General features: G+C 40.0%; 1 protein-coding gene across 1 annotated transcript in view; it reads right to left on the bottom strand.

The window, feature by feature from the left end:
• Positions 1–21,196, bottom strand: part of GYS2 (glycogen synthase 2) — a 56,313-nt gene that overhangs the window by 5,939 nt on the left and 29,178 nt on the right. The window contains 6 exon segments of the mRNA NM_001192905.3: positions 97–260; positions 1,494–1,589; positions 4,926–5,052; positions 16,559–16,672; positions 17,882–17,960; positions 20,493–20,552. Coding sequence (NP_001179834.2) covers positions 97–260; positions 1,494–1,589; positions 4,926–5,052; positions 16,559–16,672; positions 17,882–17,960; positions 20,493–20,552 — 640 coding nt within the window.

The raw sequence follows: 21,196 nt of genomic DNA, 5'->3' as shown, positions 1-21,196 counted from the left end.
CAGATTGACCTTATAGATGGCAACTCAAATCAGATCTTTTATAGTCTAGGGGGGATTTTTAAAAGGGTCCTCTTTGTAGATCACAGACTTGCTTACTCTGCCTAAGTATCTCCAGTCCAGAAGATCTGAGAGCCTCTCGGTTCGATTCCTTTGAATAATCCTCTGGCGGCGTGACTGTTTGCAAAATCCATAGAGAAACTGAGTCAGCTGATTGCAAGAATCATCGGGTGAGCAGAACCGCCTGTCAACGATGTAAATTCCTGAGGGACACAAATGCCAGAGCACAGGTAAAGGCAAGGCTAACCTTGGAGCATTTCTACTCCTGTTCCTTAGGATCCATCATGGACCGCATGCTTGTCCACTCCCTGACTCCCCTGCTGTTTCTGCTTCATCCTTTCCCTTCCAAGACTGTGTTTCTCCTGTGATTTCCTTCTAATAGCTCACAACTGTCACTAACACACAGCCAGCCAAATGAATGTTGCCATAAAAAACCTGGCACACCAGGGCTACCCCAGATCAGTGGTCATCCTTGGGGCTGCTGGCTAACCAGAGTCTCCAGGGTAAGGACTGAATCTCGGTGCTTTTCAAGTTCCCCAGTGTCCCCACTGTGCACCATGGGGGTGAGACTACAGCTGTCACCCAAGGAAAGACAATGCTGACAATGCAACTCTAAAAGACCAGAGAATCAGCATGTCCAGGCAGAGCATCCAGCCCATTCTAATTTTTCTTGCTGCTAGGCAACATGGACACAGAGATGGTGACACCATCTGCCATCTTAAATGTGAATCTTGATAACTCAGTAGTTGGAACTTACAAAATAATTATGCTGACCAACACACATACTCTAAAGCAATGGTTATCATAATACCACTTCCAGGTAATAGAAGACCAAACCAGTTCAGAAAAATTAAAAGATGAAAAGGAAAGATTTGTCCAAGTTTAGTACTCCTTTTGGAGAAGGGGATGGCTACCTACTCCAGTATCCTTACCTGGAGAATCTCATGGACAGAGGAACCTGGTGGGGGACAGAGTTGGACACGACTGAGCAACTAACACTTTCACTTTCACGCTTTGTAGTTTGAGGCAATATATTCAATATTAATATCATCCTTATCTTTTCTATGGACCATATAAGTAATCTACTTTTAATCAACCAAGAAGTATAAATATTAATTGGGGTTTCCCTACTGACTCAGCAATAAAGAATCTACCTGCAATGCAAGAGACCCAGGTTTGATCCCTGGATCAGGAAAATCCCCTGGAGGAGGGCATGGGAATCCACTCCAGTATTCTTGCCTAGGAAATCCCATGGACAGAGGAGCCTGGCGGGCTACAGTCCATGGGGTCACAGAGTCCAACACAACTTAGCGACTAAACAACAAAAAAAACAATCATCATCAGGATAGTGTTAGAGTTGGGCTCTGTAAAGGCTCTGTGCTTTGTTTGGTGAGAGATCCCTTCTCCCTGGGTGGGTTCATGATGAAAAGCCTCACCGTATGCAGTGGGGTCAGCCACATGTTCCTGCATGAAACAGCCAAAGCCAGAGAGATTGGTGGTCACACTGGGGATGCCCATCACAGTGCATTCAGCTGCCAGGGGAAACAGAAAAAGGCTTGGCTTCAGACCAGCAATTATACCCTCTTATACATCCAGAGAAGGAAAAAGCTCCAGTCCTAGTAATAGCAATGCTCGTTTTGTGCCAGGCCCAGTACTAAGCTCCTTACATGCATGAACAAATTTAACCTTGTTGAGCAGCCTGTGAAGTAATGCTATCATTATCCCCATCTTACAGATGAAGACACTGAGGCCTAGGGAGTTTAAATAGCTTGCCCAGCTTCACAAAGCCAGTGGATGTGGTGGAGCTGGGATTTGTAGCCAGGTGCCCAGCCCCAGAGCTGCTCAGAACTGCTACCTTACACTGCCTCTCTCATTCCAGCTGCTTTTCTTTTGCTCTGTTCTAAGCTTGTGTCTCTAAATATATGGCAAGTTTATGCTGTAAGCCAACTCCCTGGGGAAAGACCCTGATGCTGAGAAAGACTGAGAGCAGGAGGAGAAGCAGATGACAGGAAGAGATGGTAGGATGGCATTACCAACTCAATGGACATGAGTTTGAGCAAGCTCCAGGAGATGGTGAAGGACAGGGAAGCCTGGCGTGCTGCAGTCCATGGGGTCGAAAAGAGTCGGGAGACGACTGAGTGACTGAACAACACCAAAATACATTATGGACAAGACTAGTTCCTCCCCTCATTTTCATGTCTTTTGCCACCAATCTCTTCCACTTTCTCGGGTGCTCAGTGAAACCATGGTTTATTTCAATCCTTTATCACCTTTTAGTCAAACCTTTTCTCCAGAAAATCTCAGATGTTACCACACTCAAGGATGATTGAATTGTTAACATGAAATTTATATTTAATTATGGAATCTTTCTTGGAATTTTTCTTAGTGGGGATGGGTGGATAAAAAAAATTTCCTCATGACCCATGTCCTCCTATTCTGCAACTATTTCCTCTTGGTTTGGCTCCAGAGAGTAGCAGTTTTCAAATTTGGGGGAAGATGGAAGAGGAGAGGAAATTGAATTAGGGATTATTGACTCATTTGAGAATGTGACGAAACCCTAGAACTCCTCCCCAGAAAAATTTTGCCTACAATTCTACAAAACTTCACAGATCCTTAGTTTTATTAAATACTCTTTTACACACAAATAATACAATTCCAGGCACCTTTATAAGCACCGTATGTGCCCACTGAATGAAATTAATGAAGTCAGTGTTTATCGTCACTGGGTTTTCTCAAAACATAAAACACAGATTTTAATACTTTCCAAAGTGAGAGTTAGCACCACATAAAGCAATTTTTCTAAAAAAATTATCTAATACTAAACTTATACCACCAGAGTTTCTGCTATTTCTGTAATTCAAGTTAGGAAAGGAGGGGCCAACTTCTTTTAGTTAATTTAAAACAGAGAAGGACTCATTCACTATTTGGCATGTATTTCTCATAACCCCTTTCCATCTACTTATCTTTTATAACACCTTTGCTGGCCTTTATCTTAACAAACTAGATATAGCTCTTCAGGTTAAGTTTACCTTTGTCCTGTAATGTTCAGGTGGGAAATAAGTTAGATAACCTTCTCTTTATCCAGTATAAATGACTTCCCACATTCCCATTGTCACTCATGTTTTGGCTTTGTCCTTTTTTGTCCTCCATATTTACATTTGAAAATTATATTACTTACTAGAAAGAACAGGAGTAACAAAATTGCCAGTTCATCAAGTGATTTGTTTCAATGTATCTCAAAAGATAGTTACTTTATTAAAAACAATTTAAGATAACTGTGTGGGCATTTTACAAGTAAGGAGATACTGCCTTCAGGAAAGTGGAATTGGTGCCAAAAACAACTTTTAGAACTACAAGAGAGAGAACTGGAGGAGTCAGATTAGTAACTTTACTATGTCATGTTTCAAGAATGGGTAATTCTTTATCAATCTTTCCCCAAACGTTCTAATGGTTTTACAGCTGCTGGCAAATTATTCTTGCTGGAGCCTAAGGCAATAAAAAAGGAACTTTATCAAAAGATGCAGAGCATTGTCATTCCTATTGTAAAGATTACAGTATCCTATTTATATAGAATTTAAAATTCTATACTTAAATTCTGGGGTCAGAATGCAAAGATTAGAAAAACCTTCCTCATAATTTAGCCTATGACCTCTCCCACCCTAATTGCTGCTGCCCCTTACTTAGACCACGATGACACGGAGATGCAGAAGGCAAAATGTATTCATTATAAATAAAAATGTTTTCTGAGCCTTTTATTTTCAATTATAAATAGAATTACAGCTGTACTGGGAGGAAAATCTCTGATTACCAAGAAGATGGAAAAGTCATCAATGTCTTCCTTGCATTGGCATATAAAATAATTGTTTCCTTTTTAATTAGGCATTTCAGTACAAATACAAATTGATGGCTCCTGATGCCATTGACAACCAAGTTAGTAGGATACAGAAAAGAAAAAAAGACAGTGGATCTGAGAATCTACCATCTGTGGAAAAAAAGCGGGTGGGGCAGGTATAGGGTCTGAATGGAATTATGTCATTGGCATAATGCCTATCACCAAACTGACATGCTATCTTTACCTCTTTTTCTGAGAGACAAGGGTGTGAAGATGACTTTTCACCATACATCTCTTTATACTATTTGTGTCTTTAACCATGTGAATGCATTATATAATTAAAAGACAAATATATCCTTAACTTAAAAAGGGATTCTTCTGAAATAAATTTTATAACAATTTAAGAAACAATTGTTTCTCATATTAATCTCCTTGTAGATAGTTTCTCCTTCGTATTAATGGATAAGATTGGTGAATTTAACTAAAAAGATATATTCTTTATAAAACAGTCTTTTTCTCTGGAATGCAATGAGACAAGAATTCAGATATGAAAATATGCCCAACCACAACCTCTTACACTTATGTAAAAGATTACGTATTATGTTCTTGGGCTTCCCATGTGGCACTAGTCTTAAAGAACTTGTCTGCCAATTCAGGAGACATAGGAGAGGTGGGTTTGATCCCTGGGCTGGGAAGATCGCCTGAAGGAGGGCACAACAACCCACTCCAGGATTCTTGCCTCTAGAATCCCATGGACAGATGAGCCTGGCGAGCTACAGTCCATAGGGTCGCAAAGAGTTGGGCACGACTGAAGTGACCTTAGCATGCACACACGCATTATGTCCTTATGCTTATGTCAGAAGCGACAAAGCGTAAATCTGACCTCTGGGATAGATCCAACCAAAATCACTTTAAAAACAAACAAAACCAGAACCTTAGTAGAAATGACATATCAACTTGGAATACTACATACATGTGTGTAGAATAATATTCTAATACAATTTAAAGCATCTCACAGTCTATACATGTCACATACCTGGAGTATAACCCCAGGGTTCATAGTAAGATGGAAATACTCCAAGATGACAACCTCGGACAAACTCTTCATAATCCATGGGTAGCAAGGGGCTGGTGGAGGACAGGAACTCTGGGTGCAAAATCAACTGAAAGAGAAAAAAAATCTAATGAGAAAAAAGAGAAAAGAAAGAAGAAATTAGAGCAAAAAAATCTCCTAAAGTTTTTTATTTCAGAATTTTGATATTATAGAATCATTGTGTTATAGACTCAGGGGAAAGAAAGAGAGATAAGGAAAAAGAAAAAGGAAAAGGTCTGGGTGTTTTTTCCTCCCCTCTCTATTCTCTGTGATTATCTACTCTGAGGACTGATTTTCCCTTAAGTTCCCAGGCCTGGATTGGAGGATATAGAGTTGTGTCCATTTTTGTTCTCATGCTAAATTCATCCAACCCAACCTTTATTGACAGTAAAGATTTTATTTGCTTTTCCAACTGCTGGCCCCTGTCTTGTTTTTCAACTTATTCCCACCAGGAACAGAAAAGAAGGGAGCTACCCTTCCACGCCAAGTGAAATGGAACTGAGGGCCAATTGCAAGCTACCAATGCGATGTCCCTGAACTGGAGACAGGAAGAAGAGCAGGACATCCTGATAGGATATTTTCACCATGTGAGTACAATGGTCAAAAATAACCTCCAGAGCAGAGGTTATAGATAAATGCGGTAAACAACTAAGATGCAATGAATTTGAGCATTGCCTTTCCTTTTAGCATAATTGATTTTTTTTAAGTTTATGCAATTTGATTTTACACAACAATTGTGTTTAAAACTGGCCCACAGCATTCTGAACAGTTAGCAATTGGCTCCCGGGCACTGGTATGAGCCTTTTCTTGGACTGCACAGCCTGTGCGTGTGTGTGTGCTAGTCACTTAGTTGTGTCCGACTCTGCAACCCCATGGACTGTGTAGCCTGACATGCTCCATTGTCCACGAGATTCTCCAGGCAAGAATACTGGAGTGAGTTGCCATGCCCTCTTCCAGGGGATCTTCCCAACCCAGGGATCCAATCTGTATCTCTTACATCTCCTGTATTAGCAGGAGGGTTTCCACTAGCGCCACCTAGGAAGCCCCGCAGCCTTTAATGTTCTGCCAAGGCAGAGACCAGACTGCAGCTATACTTGGACAGCTATGACTAGAATAGCTACTTAGCTGGTAACCTAGATAAATGAGTTCTATTTCTCCTATTTGTTAAAATGATGAATGATGAATTTTAATATAACTATCATATATAAATTACATTACTCCAGTACTACAGTACTTTAAAATCAGATTTTTCTAATTCATTTATTAGAATTTAACTTTCATAACTTACTTAGCTATGAGGAGAGGCTGATAGGTAACCTAAAATTGGTTTGGTGAGAACTTTAATAAAATGGAGAAATAGAATTATATATATATATTATATATATTTTCATATATAGTATGTTTTATATATTTTTATTTGTTTATATGTAAACATGTTTATATATAACTTGAAATAATGTCAAATTTACAGAAAAGTTGCAAGTATAATGTGAAGAGAATTAATATTTTTCCAGATCCATATGAGTATAAATTGCTGACTAGATGCTCATCATCCACAAATACTTAATGTGTGTTTCCTACAAACAAGAATATTCTCCCTTAAAAAACTAAAAATAGAGTAACCATATGATCCTGCAATTCTACTGCTGGGTATGTATCAGGAGAAAACTCTAATTTGAAAAGATACCATGCACCCCAGTGTTTATAGCAGCACTATTTACAATAGCCAAGACATGGAAGAAACCTAAATGTCCATTGATAGATAAATGGATAAATATGAAATATTACTCCATAAAAAAATGAAATAATGCCATTTGCAGCAACATGGATGGACCTAAAGATTATCATATTAAGTGAAGTAAGTCAGATAAAGACAAATATCATATGATATCACATATGCATAGAATCTAAAAGATGGTACAAATGACTTCATTTACAAAATAGAAATAGACTCACAGCCATAGAAAACAAACTTATGGTCACCAAAGGAAACAGTGAGGAAGAGGGGAAGAGAGATAAACTACAAGTTTGGGATTAACATATATACACTGCTGCTGCTGCTGCTGCTGCTAAGTCGCTTCAGTCGTGTCTGACTCTGTGCAACCCCATAGACGGCAGTCCATCAGGCTCCCCATCCCTGGGATTCTCCAGGCAAGAACACTGGAGTGGCTTGCCATTTCCTTCTCCAATGCATGAAAGTGAAAAGTGAAAGTGAAGTCGCTCAGTCATGTCTGACTCTGTGCGACCCCATGGACTGCAGCCTTCCAGGCTCCTCCACCCATGGGATTTTCCAGGCAAGAGTACTGGAGTGGGGTGTCATTGCCTTCTCTGATATATACACTACTGTATATAAAATAAGTAAACAATGAGGTCCTACTGTATAGCACAGGAAATGAGACTTATAATACTAATAACTTATAATGGAAAAAACTAAAAAAGAATATATATGTATATAGAGCTGAAACACCTTGCTGTATGGTTGAAATGAACAATTGAAATAAGTGTGCTACTGCTACTGCTAAGTCACTTCAGTCGTGTCTGACTCTGTGCGACCCCATGGACTGCAGCCTTCCAGGCTCCTCCACCCATGGGATTTTCCAGGCAAGAGTATTGGAGTGGGGTGTCATTGCCTTCTCCGATATATACACTACTGTATATAAAATAAGTAAACAATGAGGTCCTACTGTATAGCACAGGAAATGAGACTTATAATACTAATAACTTATAATGGAAAAAACTAAAAAAGAATATATATGTATATAGAGCTGAAACACTTTGCTGTATGGTTGAAATGAACAATTGAAATAAGTGTGCTACTGCTACTGCTAAGTCACTTCAGTCGTGTCTGACTCTGTGCGACCCCATAGACGGCAGCCCACCAGGCTCCCCCATCCCTGGGATTCTCTAGGCAAGAACACTGGAGTGGGTTGCCATTTCCTTCTCCAATGCATGAAAGTGAAAAGTGAAAGTGAAAGTGAAGTCGTGTCCGACTCTTAGCAACCCCATGGACTGCAGCCTACCAGGCTCCTCCGCCCATGGAATTTTCCAGGCAAGAGTACTGGAGTGGGGTGCCATTGCCTTCTCCGGAAATAAGTGTATATTCTTCCAAAGAGATTACTTTGAAGAAAAAAAAAATCTAATTTGGGATATACAGCAATAATGATGACAATAGTTGTCCAATACTTTATATATTATAAGTCAGTTTCACATATATTACCTCATTTAATCTTAGCAACATTGTGTGATAAGGAGAGTAGACATTCTGACTGTCCTTATTTTATTTTATTTCTAGTTTTAAAAATAAGGAAACTAAGACTTTGCAAGCATATCTCAATAGATCCATAAATAGGAGATATGTAACACTGAAGAAGAAATGAAATGGTAAAATGTCCAAAACTAGTACCTATAAATGATGGTTTATTCAGTCATAAGAGTCACAAATTGGCAAAGAAAATGGATAAAATATTTCCTTCCACAAAACATAATTTTAATTCCTATTACATGCAAAGTGCTGCACTAGGAGAAGAGACCAAAGAGACAGACACTTGACCGTGTCTATGTCTACAAGTCCAAAGCCCACTGTACTCTGTTGGCAAATATCAGCAAAGAGGGATTTGAAAGGCATTGTGCCTGCTTTTCCAAACTTAGGAAGATTTGTTCTCTTCAAAGCCCATTTGGAAACATGAAAACATCATGGCTCATTCGTTTTGTTCCCAGCCAAAGAGAATAACAGCACAACTAAAATAAGAACACAGCTGTTCTACATCCTAAAACAGCCAATGGCAGAAGCCCAGGGCAGAGGAAGGGATGTTAGAGGTCAGCCCAAGGTCACAGGGAGGATTAAATGAGATCCTGTGTGCAAGGCCCCCAGCAGACCAGCTGGTTCACAGCAAGACCTGGATCAGTCAACATACAACAAAAACTTGTCAGGCTGTATTTATCCTGGGAAGGAAGCAAGGTCCCTGGAAGTTAGTTTACTTCCACAGCGGGCAGCACAGGGTCCAGATCTGAAATCTGCAGTCCAGACTTTTCTCAATATGCCTCAAAACCGAGGCAGGATCAATGATAAATTCAGATTCAAATTTGACTCAATGCTTCCTGAGTCAAATGGTCACATTAATATAAAAAACTTGTCAATTCAGTTGGAGAGTTAAGAATCACTCTATAGCTGTCTATAAACATGCAGGTAATCCAATAGATGCTTATACTGTCAAACTTTTAAAAGGCACTATTAATAAAATAAAATACCTAATTCTGACTTGACCAAAGTTTATCTCAGTGCTTTGAATGTATATTGTTAGAGCTATTCTTTAGAAAACAAACTTACAGTTACCAGGAGCTAAGGTGGGGAGGGATAAATTTAGAGATGTAGATTGACACATACACGCTACTATATAAAAAATAGGCTTCCCTGATAGCTCAAATGGTAAACAATCTGTCTGCAATGCAGGAGACACGGGTTCATTCCCTGGGTTGGGAAGATTCCCTGCAGAAGGAAATGGCAACCGCTTCACTATTCTTGCCTGGGAAATCCCATGGACAGAGGAGACTAGAGGGCTGTAGTCCATGTGGTGGCAAAGAGTCAGACGTGACTGAGGGACTAAACAACAACCTCTTCTTTCCATCTTGCTCTCTCTTCCTTGTGTCTGGCTGCACCTCTTTGCCTGCTCTTCCTTTCCACTTCTTTATCCTTCATAGGTATTTCTGTCAATAAGATTTCATAACTACTCCTGTCTCGATATCTGCTTTTCAGAGGACAAAAATTGATAAAACAGATGAGACATGATCACCAGCTCAAAAAACCCACAGTCTCTGGAGAAATGGACACATTAAATTAAAATATATAGAATTCAATGTGATAGCTCCTATAACTGCAGGAGATACAGACAAGGAAACAATTGTTCTGTCTGGAGTAGGTAAATGTATATTAAAGAAAAGTGTAAGAAAGAGATGACTCTGAGGTTGGATTCCAAAAGAATTGTTAAAGTAACAGAAATAAGATTATTTCAGAGGGAAAAAATATCAGCAATTACATAGAGATATGAAAGTATTTCACATGTTTAGGAAATAAGTTACTTGTCCATTCCTAGGAATTGCTTGACTGTTATCATACTTTTTAAAAAACATCAATCTGTGTTTATTGTACATAATAAGCATCAAGCACAGATAGATCATCAGAGGAAGAGTCAAAAATTTAGATATGGATGTGACAAGAAATCAAATCACACTGGCCTCCAAAATCAAGTCCCCTGGGGGTTCTCAGTCCCTTTGCCGGATCCCCAGGTTGGGAATTCTGTTGTGGGTCCTAGAACTTTCTTAACAGTGTGAGCATTTCTTTGGTATAATTGTTCTGCAGTTTGTGGGTCGTCTGCTCTGTGGCTCTGTGGTGGGGCTAATGGCGACCTCCTCTAAGAGGGCTTATGCCACACACTGTGTGACCCAGGTCTGCTGCACCCAGAGCCCCTGCCTCTGTGGCAGGCCACTGCTGACCCATACCTCTGCAGGAGACACTCAAACACTCAAAAGCAGGTCTGGCTCAGTCTCTGTCGGGTCTCTGGGTACTGATGTGCAGAAGATTTTGTTTGAGCCCTCCAAGTGTCTCTGGCAGGTATGGGGTTTGATTCTAAATGCAATTTCACCCCTCCTACCATCTTGCTGGGGCTTCTTCTTTGCCCTTGGATGGGAGGTATGTTTTTTTGGTGAGATCCAACATTCTTCTGTCAATAGTTGTTCAGCAGGAAGTTGCAATTTTGGAGGTCTCACAGGAGGAGATGAGCACATGTCCTTCTACTCCACCATCTTGCTTCCCTCCAGGGAATTTGATTTTGGAGGCCAGTGGGATTTGATTACAGCACTTACACAGGACCAGGGAAACAGACTCTTGGAGGGCACAAACAAAGCCTTGTGCACACCAGCAGCCAGGAGAAAGGAACAGTGTCCTCACAGGAGACTGAGCCAGACTTGCCTGCAAGTGTCCAGGAGTCTCTGGCGGAGATGTGGGTCGACAGCGGCCTGCTGCAGGGTCGGGGCACTGAATACAACAGTGCGTACACACATCCTTTTGAAGAAGGTTGCCATTATCTTCATTACCCCTACCATAGTTTGGCCTCAGTCAAACAACAGGGAAGGAACACAGGCCGACCCATCAAAAGAAAACTAGAATAAAGATTTACCGAGCATGGCCCCATCTATCAGAACAAGACCCAGATTCCCCCACAGTCAATCTCTCCTATCAGGAAACTGCCATAAACCTCTTATCCTTATCCATCAGAAGGCAGACAGAATGAAAACCATAATCACAAAAAATTAACCAAACTGATCACATGGACCACAGCCTGTCTAACTCAATGGAACTATGAGCCATGCTGTGTAGGGCCACCCAAGACAGATGGGTCATAGGGGAGAGTTCTGACAAAACATGGTCCACTGGAGAAGGGAATGGCAAACCACTTCAGTATTCTTGCCTGAGAACCTCATGAACACTATAAAAAAGCAGAAAGATATGACACTGAAAGATGAACTCACCAGGTCTGTAGGTGCCAAATATGCTACTGGAGAAGAGTGGAGAAATAACTCCAGAAGAAAGGAAGAGACAGAGCCAAAGCAAAAACACCCAGCTGTGAATGTGACTGGTGATGGAAGCAAAGTCCAATGCTGTAAAGAAGAATATTGCATAGGAACCTGAATGTTAGGTCCATGAATCAAGGTAAATTGGAAGTGGTCAAACAGGAGATGGCAAGAGTGACAACTGACATTTTAGGAATCAGTGAACTAAAATGGACTGGAATGGGTGAATTGAATTCAGATGACAATTATATCTACTCCTGTGGGCAAGAATCCCTTAGAAGCAATAGAGCAGACCTCTTAGTCAACAAAAGAGTCCTAAATGCATAAATTAAGAGTCCTAAATCTAAAAAATGACAGAACTATCTCTGTTCATTTCCAAGGCACACCATTCAATATTACAGTAATCCAAGTCTATGCCCCAACCAGTGCACTGAAGAAGTTAAAGTTGAACAGTTCTATGAAGACCTACAAGATCTTCCAGAACTAACACCAAAAAAAGATGTCCCCTTCATCATAGCGGACTGGAATACAAAAGTAAGAAGTCAAGAAATACCTGGAGTAACAGACAATTTTGGCCGTGGAGTACAGAATGAAGCAGGGCAAAGGGGAACAGAGTTTTGCCAAGAGAACATATTGGTCATAGCAAACACTTTCTTCCAACAACACAAGAGACAACTATACACGTGGATATCACCAGATGGTCAACACTGAAATCAGATTGATTATATTCTTTGACGCTGAAGATGTAGAAGCTCTATACTGTCAGCAAAATCAAGGCCAGGAGCTGACTATGGTTCAGATCATGAACTCCTTATTGCCAAATTCAGACTTAAATTGAAGAAAGTAGGGAAAACCACTAGACCATTCAGATATGACCTAAGTCATATCCCTTACGATTATACAGTAGAAGTGATAAATAGATTAAAGAGATTAGATTTGATAGACAGAGTGCCTGAAGAACTATGGACAGAGGTTTGTGACATTGTGTAGAAGGCACTGATCAAGACCATCCCCAAGAAAAAGAAATGCAAAAAGGCAAAATGGTTGTCTGAGGAGACCTTACAAATAGCTGAGAAAAGAAGAGAATCTAAAGGCAAAGGAGAAAAGGAAAGATACACCCATCTGAATGCAGAGTTCCAAAGAATAGCAAGGAGAGATAAGAAAGCCTTCTTCAGTGATCAATGCAAAGAAATAGAGGAAAACAATACAATGGGAAAGACTAGGGATCTCTTCAAGAAAATTAGAGATACCAAGGGAAAATTTCATGCAAAGATGGGCACAATAAAGGACAAGAACGATATGGACCTAACAGAAAGAGGAGATATTAAGAAGAGGTGGCAAGAATGCAGAAAACTATACAAAAAAGATCTTCATGACCCAGATAACCACGTTGGTGTGATCACTCAGCTAGAGCCAGACATCCTGGAGTGTGAAGTCATGTGGACCTTAGGGAGCATCACTACAAGCAAAGCTAGTGGAGGTGATGGAATTCCAGTTGAGATATTTCAAATTCTAAAAGATGATGCTATGAAAGTGCTGCACTCAATATGCCAACATATTTGAAAAACTCAGCAGTGGCCACAGGACTGGAAAAGGTCAGTTTTCATTCCAATCCCAAAGAAAGGTAATGCCAAAGAATATTCAAACTACCCCACAATTGCACTCATCTCATACGCTAGTATAGTAATGCTCAAAATTCTCCAAGCCAGGCTTCAACAATACGTGAACCATGAACTTCCAGATGTTCAAGCTGGTTTTAGAAAAGGCAGAGGAACCAGAGATCAAAAACAAGAGAGCTCCAGAAAAACATGAACTTCTGCTTTACTGACTATGCCAAAGCCTTTGACTGTGTGGATCACAACAAACTGTGGAAAATTCTTAGAGCTTGAAATACCACACCACCTTACCTGCCTCTTGAGAAATCTGTATGCAGGTCAAGAAGCAATAGTTAGAACTGAACATAGAACAACGGACTGGTTCCAAATTGAGAAGGGAGTATGTCAAGGCTGTATATTGTCAACCCTTCTTATTTAACTTATATGCAGAGTACATCATGAGAAATACTGGGCTCAATGAAGCACAAGCTGGAATCAAGACTGCCAGGATAAATAGCAATAACCTCAGATATGCAGATGACACCACCTTTATGGCAGAAAGTGAAGAGGAACTAAAAAGCCTCTTGATGAAAGTGAAAGAGGAGAGTGGAAAAAGTTGGCTTAAAACTCAGCATTCAAAAAACTAAGATCATGGCATCCTGTCCCATCACTCCATCGCAAATAGATGGAGAAACAATGGAAACAGTTACAGAGTTTATTTTTGGGGGCTCCAAAATCACTGCAGACGGGGTGACGGCAGCCATGAAGTTAAAAGACACTTGTTTCTTTGAAAAAAAGTTATGACCAACCTAGACAGCATATTGAAAAGTAAACACATTACTTTGTCAACAAAGGTCCATCTAATCTAAGCTATGGTTTTTCCAGTAGTCATTTATGGATATGAGAGTTGGATGATAAGGAAAGCTGAGTATTGAAGAACTGATGCTTTTGAACTGTGGTGTTGGAGAAGACTCATGGACTGCAAGGATATCCAACTAGTCAATCCTAAAGGAAATCAGTCCTTAATATTCATTGGAGGGACTGATGCTGAAGCTGAAACTCCAATACTTTGGCCACCTGATGTGAAGAACTGACTCATTGGAAAAGACCCTGATGCTGGGAAAGACTGAAGGCAAGAGGAGAAGGGGACGATGGAGGATGAGATGTTTGGATGGTATCACCGACTCAATGGACATGAGTTTCCGCAAACTCCAGGAGATGGTGATGGACAGGGAAGCCTGGTGTGCTGCAGACTGTGGGGTCACAAAGAGTCGGACACGACTGAGTGACTGAACTGAACTGTGACATGAAAGGTTCTGAGAAAAACAGAAATCAAAAGGGAAATAACATGCTTTCTTGCTCCCACTACTTTCTTTCCAAGATACAAAAAACTGAGAAGGACCAGTCTGGAATAAACTACATGAGAATGATGACAAGTGTGTGTTGACATACTCTGTGGATAGAATCCTGCTGAAAAAATGTAGAGTGGTGCAGTCTTGGCAGCAATAGTCCTGCATTTCCAGGGAAAATGTGCAGCCTGGCTCTTATATGTGTGTTATGTGTTGAAAATTTGGAAATTCACGAACACAAATGAGAAATTAAAAATCACCCATAGTTCTATAGCACAGGGCAATATACACATATATGTGGGTCTATGTGTAGACTGTTTGAAATGAAAGGGTTAACACAATATGGAACATTTTATAAACAGCATGGATCATGTTCTACTATGAGCTCTTTCTACTATTATTAAAATTTCTCCTGCCTTGATTTCTTATATATTTTCCTCTTTCTTTCTTTCCCTAAGCTTTCATCTTTTAATCCTCTCTTGAGGTTTCCTTTTGTCAATATTTTCTTCATTCTTTCCACCTAGTCTTCCAACATGGCAAGGTCATCATTCCTTGGCCCTCACTACTGCCCACATGCCAATAGCTCCCCTCACAACTGTCCTTATAAACCCCAGACCTATGTTTTCTAAGTACTTCTTAAGCATCTTAACTTGAATATCCCATATGTAACTTAATCTATGAAAAATTGAACTTCATTTGAGATATTACCCTCAAGCCAACTTCTTTTAAAGCTTTTCCTTAGGTTCTAGAAAGTGTGGGTTACATACTGAAGCCTTGCTTTCTGCCTCTTTCTCACTGTATGCCTACTGGTCACTTAAGTATGGTCTTTTTCTGCAGGCAACCATTTCTCCCATTGTTCCATCCTCTCCAGAACTTCTGAGAAGGCCTTTGATAGTGGCCCTCAGTATCTATCACCTGGACTGCTGCAGTAGGTCCTTAACTTGTCTCCATGACATCCACTGATACCTATGTCAATGATTGAGTGCAGGATGATAAATACATTTAAGAATAGATTGTATTTTCCCAAGAGATTTTACAGAGAAGAGTAGAAAAACATTTAAAAACATCAAGAGGGGGTAGAGTTAAGGCAAAGCTTGTTTTTTCATGTGGAAAAATTTCAGAAATATTTGTAAACAGCAAGGGAAAGAGCTAGAAAGCCTACAATATAGAAAAGGATAAACAGGGTGCATTTCCTAAGAATGTGGGAGGAAATAAGGTCCCAGAAAAACTCTTACAATCTGAAGGAAAAGAAGTAAGAATGAGTCAAAATCTAGATGTGAGGCCAGTATGAAGGGACTGTGAAGGAATTAGAATTCATATCATCTTAGAATTCATATCATCTGCTAAAGGCAAAAGAAAGAAGGGACACTGGGACCTTCCTTTCGAAAAGATTGGTAAATTCTTGTGACAACTTGATCTTGAATGCTGGTGGATGGAAGTGAGTAGGAATAAGCTATGATCTGTTGACACATTTACCCTTGTCTCCCACACCTAACCCCATGCCTAGAACATAACACACCCTCAGTAAACATCATGGAGATTAAGCTCCACTGCAGCAGAAACCAGGTCTTATTCAACACTGTGCTTCATCACTGAAGAAACTCAGAGAGTCAAAAGAACAAATTAGTCTATAGGAAATTACATAAAACCATCATTAGCCACATTCTCTGAAACTTGAATCTTCTCATACTATGCCCTTAAATTGAACTTCATGAGGAAGAAACAAAGACAATTTATGTTAATCTCTGAGATTCATTCATTAAACAATTCTTAGACCATATGTGTTTCCTTAAAAATGAGGCCATTTCCTGACAGTATTTTACAATGAAAATGAAAGCTGCATTACAACTCAAAGCCATAAATAGTATTCAATTATTTTTAAGAATGATACCAACATAGTCACTTTTTAATTGCTCAAGACAGGAAACAGAATTAATTTTCCTTTAGAAGTATCATTTACAATATTTCCGATAGATGTTAAAACAAACAAGGGATGCTTCTAATAAATTCTCAAAAACCTGTCCTCTATGATTTTGAAATGTCCTGCACAAACAATGAGTTGTACCTTGACTCTGTCTGTGCGGCTATTGAAGAGCCCGATACGTCTAATGGTGCTGAGGATGGGATCGGTGGAATCATCAATCATGTTGTGAGTAGTCACTGGGGGCAAAGACTGCCGCTGAAGGAGCAGAGGGAAGAAAATGTCAGTTCAGGAAAAGAATTACTAAGTGTGACTAATTTCAGCAATAGGTCATCGGCGATATGTCATCCAACCTTTATGCCTTTATGGTCTGAGATGCCAATTAATGAGGGGTTGTCTGTGTATGTCATAGGAAGACAACAGGTTAAAGAACTTCCTTCCATACTCTGAACACTCGATGCTTTTGTTCACCAGCAGCCAGTCTATGGAAAGCCTAGACTTCTCGAAGCCTCCTGAGACTTACAGTAAGTCCCCAACATATGAACCTTCAAATTGGGAATTTTCAAAAAGATGCAAAAGCACATTCCATCAGCATCAGATGTGTGTGAAATTGCAGCTTGCCCTCCGTCTCCTATTGCTGGTGGTCCTTCAGCTCTACCATCTCCCACCTCTTCTACCTCCTCCAGTCAGTAACTCCTCTTGCCTGTTCATTTGATGCCAGCCCCCGTACGCCAGCTGTTGGACTGTCCTACTGTACTTTTCAAGGTACTGTATTGTGAGGTTAAAAGTGTTAATTTTTTGTGTTTGTTTTTATGTGTTATTTGTGTGAAAAGTATTATAAACCTATTACAGTACTGTACTATATAGCCAATTACATTAGCTAGGTACCTAGACTAACTTCGTTGGACTTATGAACTAAATGGACTTACGAACATGCTCTCAGAATGTTAGCTCATTCATATGGAGGGGACTGACTGTATTTGGAATAAGAATGGAACTCCGGTGAGCTACTCTGCTGGTTCCCACTAGGGGGCTGTTCTCCGATGCCTCCCTGTTAATAATAAGATTGCTATACACGGCTAACACAATTATCTTTTTAACAATTTCACTCGACTGAGAAACATTCACCTTTTCTCTAGAGTGACTCCGAAGTCTATGCTTTTTGAAAATTTTAGGCACTTTTTTGTCATTGGAATATACATAGTTTTTCAACTGGCATATAGGGTCCAAATGAATTTTTAAAGTAGATATGAAGACAAGTTCCATGAGATTTGTTTATAGGAGCCTTGAAAAACCACTGGTGAAAGAGAACTCACAAAGTTGTCCTTTAGGTAAATACCTAAAGATGATTTTTCTAGCTCTCAGGTTTAAAAATTTCCCAAATTAGCCCATTTCAAAAAATTAAGATATTGATCTAAATAGACTTTAACAATTATGGGAAGTAATGGGCATTTTTTCCTTCATTACCTGAGTTGAAAAGATAGCTCTTTTCATAATTGTCATATCATCTCGGTCCAAAATATTGTTCATGTCAGGAATTTCTCCTCTGTGGGGAAAATAGTTTTAAAAATCAAAATAAAAACAGCTAGCACTAACCGACTGTTTCCTATGCATCAAACACCATTTCAAGCAATTTTAAAATAAATGTAAAACATACATAGTTTCCTGATGAAGCTCACAGACAAATTCCAAAGGGCAAGGAAGTTCGATAAAAGAATACCTTTGCTAGCATAAAAGAAAACTGAAATTAATTTTTAAAGCATTACTGTTGATGACCAGGAGGATACTTTCATAATATTTTGCCTACTTTAACAATTATAGGAAGTGAGTACTATGTTCTACAGTGGACGTAACTTTTCCATCTGTAAGTTGATATTTTAAAAAATTATGTATTTATTTTTGTCTGTGCTGGGTCTTTGTTGCTGTGCGGGCTTTCCTCTTAGTTTCAACGAGTGGCGGCTACTCTAGTTGCAGTGCATGGGCTTCTCATTGTGGTGAGCTTCTCAATGTATACTAAATATACATTAAGTAGTGTATATTACTTAAGTAAATGTTACTTAACATTAACTAATGTGTTTATTAATAAATATATGTTAATATGTCAATATATATTTTGACTTGAAATCTTCCACAGCTTCAAATTGACATATTAACTCTCAATGAGAATTCCACTGAAAGAGACCCTATCTGTGGGCTTCCTCAATGCCTTAGCAGGTAAAGAAGTCATCTGCAATGCAGGAAACTTGGGTTCGATTCCTGGATTGAGAAGATCCCCTGGAGGAGAAAATGGCACAGTATTCTTGCCTGAAAAATCCTGTTTTCACGACAGAGGAGCCTGGTGGGCTACAGGCCAAAGTGTCGCAAAGAGTCAGACATGATTGAGTCACTGAGTTCACACACAGATACCTTACCCGCGTATTTAACTATGTCCTCATTTGTACAACCTGTCTACAAATATTTGTCAGATGAAGGATTAAACAAAACCTGCTCATATGATGCAACATATCTTCAGTTCAGTTCAGTCGTTCAGTTGCGTCTGACTCTGCAACCCCATGGACTGCAGCACGCCAGGTCTACCTGGCCATCACCAACTCTCAGAGCCTACTCAAACTCGTGTCTATTGCGTCAGTGATGTCATCCAACCATCTTATCCTCTGTCATCCCCTTCTCCTCCTGCCTTCAATCTTTCCCAGCATCAGGGTCTTTTCCAGTGAGTCAGTTCTTCACACCAGTTCAGTTCAGTTTAGTCACTCAGTCGTGTCCAACTCTTTGCGACCTATGGACTGCAGCACACCAGGCCTCCCTGTCCATCACCAACTCCCGGAGTCTACCCAAATTCTTGTCCATTGAGTTGGTGATGCCATCCAACCATCTCATCCTCTGTCATCCCCTTCTCTGCCTGCCCTCAATCTTACCCAGCATCAGGGTCTTTTCAAATGAGTCAGCTCTTCGCATCAGGTGGCCAAAGTATTGGAGTTTCAGCTTCAGCATCAGTCCTTCCAATGAACACCCAGGACTGATCTCCTTTAGGATGGACTGGTTGGATCTCCTCACAGTCCAAGGGACTCGCAAGAGTCTTCTCCAGCACCACAGTTCAAAAGCATCAATTCTTCAGTGCTCAGCTTTCTTTATAGTCCAACTCTCATATCCATACACGACTACTGGAAAAACCATAGCCTTGACTAGACGAACCTTTGTTGGCAAAGTAATGTCTCTGCTTTTTAATATGTTGTCTAGGTTGGTCATAACTTTTCTTCCAAGGAGCAAGCGTCTTTTAATTTCATGGCTGCAGTCACCATCTGCAGTGATTTTGGAGCCCCCAAAATAAAGTCAGCCACTGTTTCCACTGTTTCTCCATCTATTTGAAGTGATAGAACTAGATGCCATGATCTTAATTTTCTGAATGTCGAGTTTTAAGCCAAATTTTTCACTCTCCTCTTTCACTTTCATCAAGAGACTCTTTAGTTCTTCTTTGCTCTCTGCCATAAGTGTGGTGTCATCTGCATATCTGAGGTTATTGATATTTCTCCCGGCAATCTTGATTCCAGGTTGTGCTTCATCCAGCCTGGCATTTCGCATGATGTACTCTGCATATAGGTTAAATAAGCAGTATGACGATATACAGCCTTAACGTACTCCTTTCCCTATTTGGAACCAGTCTGTTGTTCCATGTCCAGTTTTAACTGTTGCTTCCTGACCTGCATAAAGATTTCTCAGGAGGCAGGTACAGTGATCTGCTATTCCCATCTCTAAGAATTTTTCACAGTTTGTTGTGATCCACACAGTCAAAGGCTTTGGCGTAGTCAATAAAGCAAAAGTAGATGTTTTTCTGGAACTCTCTCGCTTTTTCTACGATCCAACAGATGTTGGCAATTTAATCTCTGGTTCCTCTGCCTTTTCTAAAACCAGCTTGAACATCTGGAAATTCAAGGTTCAGGTACTGTTGAAGCCTGGCTTGGAGAATCTTCAAAGGCTATTAATTCTTTTATATTTGGAACAAAATTAGTATAGTGTCTAAATACTTGTCTCAGTAGTGAAGCCCTAAATGTTTGAGCGGTTTAGTGTTCCAAGCTCCTACCTTAATAATGCATCATACAGTTTCTTTCCAAACTTTTCCTTCACAGAATGTGCAGTGTCCCTGTATGAACAGAAAGATATACAACTCAAACAATGTCAGCCTTTTAAGTCTTTCTTTGCCATGATGGTGTTCTGTCAATGTATTCTTTGAAATTGCAGATCTCTTTTATATAGTCTCTTTTGTTCTTTTCTTATTTGCCAATTTAGCCTGAGTTAACACCTCTAGAGCTGAGGTTACTGAACACCCTGACCAGTGCGGGGAGTGTAACTTTCTTTGGCTTGATGATAATCAGAAGGTTGGGGGAAGGGAAAGGGAGTGTATGTAGGTTTCCATATAATATGAGGAATTTGTTTCTGAGAAATGGAATATTTCCTGCCATATCAGTAAACAAGGATGTCACAGTCATCAGCAGTTGCAGTCCCCAGTGTGAGATGGTTGCTGCTAATAAGGAAACTCAGGAAGGAGAAGAATACCTGCCATCTAGCAGCCATCAGACTGCAGTCACTACCTACTGTGAGTCCCAAGGGAGCTCAGAATGTGAAAAACACTGAATACCAGCCGCAAATAGGTTGACGTTTCTATCAAAGGAATGTTTTCAGTGAGTCCAGATTGCTGCATCTTCCCATAAAAAGAAAAGCACTAAGTTCCTTAACTGGGGATATCTGATTTTCTTTATTTAGCAATAATCTTTTGATGTTCAGGCT

The sequence above is a fragment of the Bos taurus genome, chromosome 5 (assembly GCF_002263795.3).
Source record: "Bos taurus isolate L1 Dominette 01449 registration number 42190680 breed Hereford chromosome 5, ARS-UCD2.0, whole genome shotgun sequence".
NCBI classification, from domain to species: domain Eukaryota; kingdom Metazoa; phylum Chordata; class Mammalia; order Artiodactyla; family Bovidae; genus Bos; species Bos taurus.
This window is presented reverse-complemented; position numbering and strand designations above follow the sequence as displayed.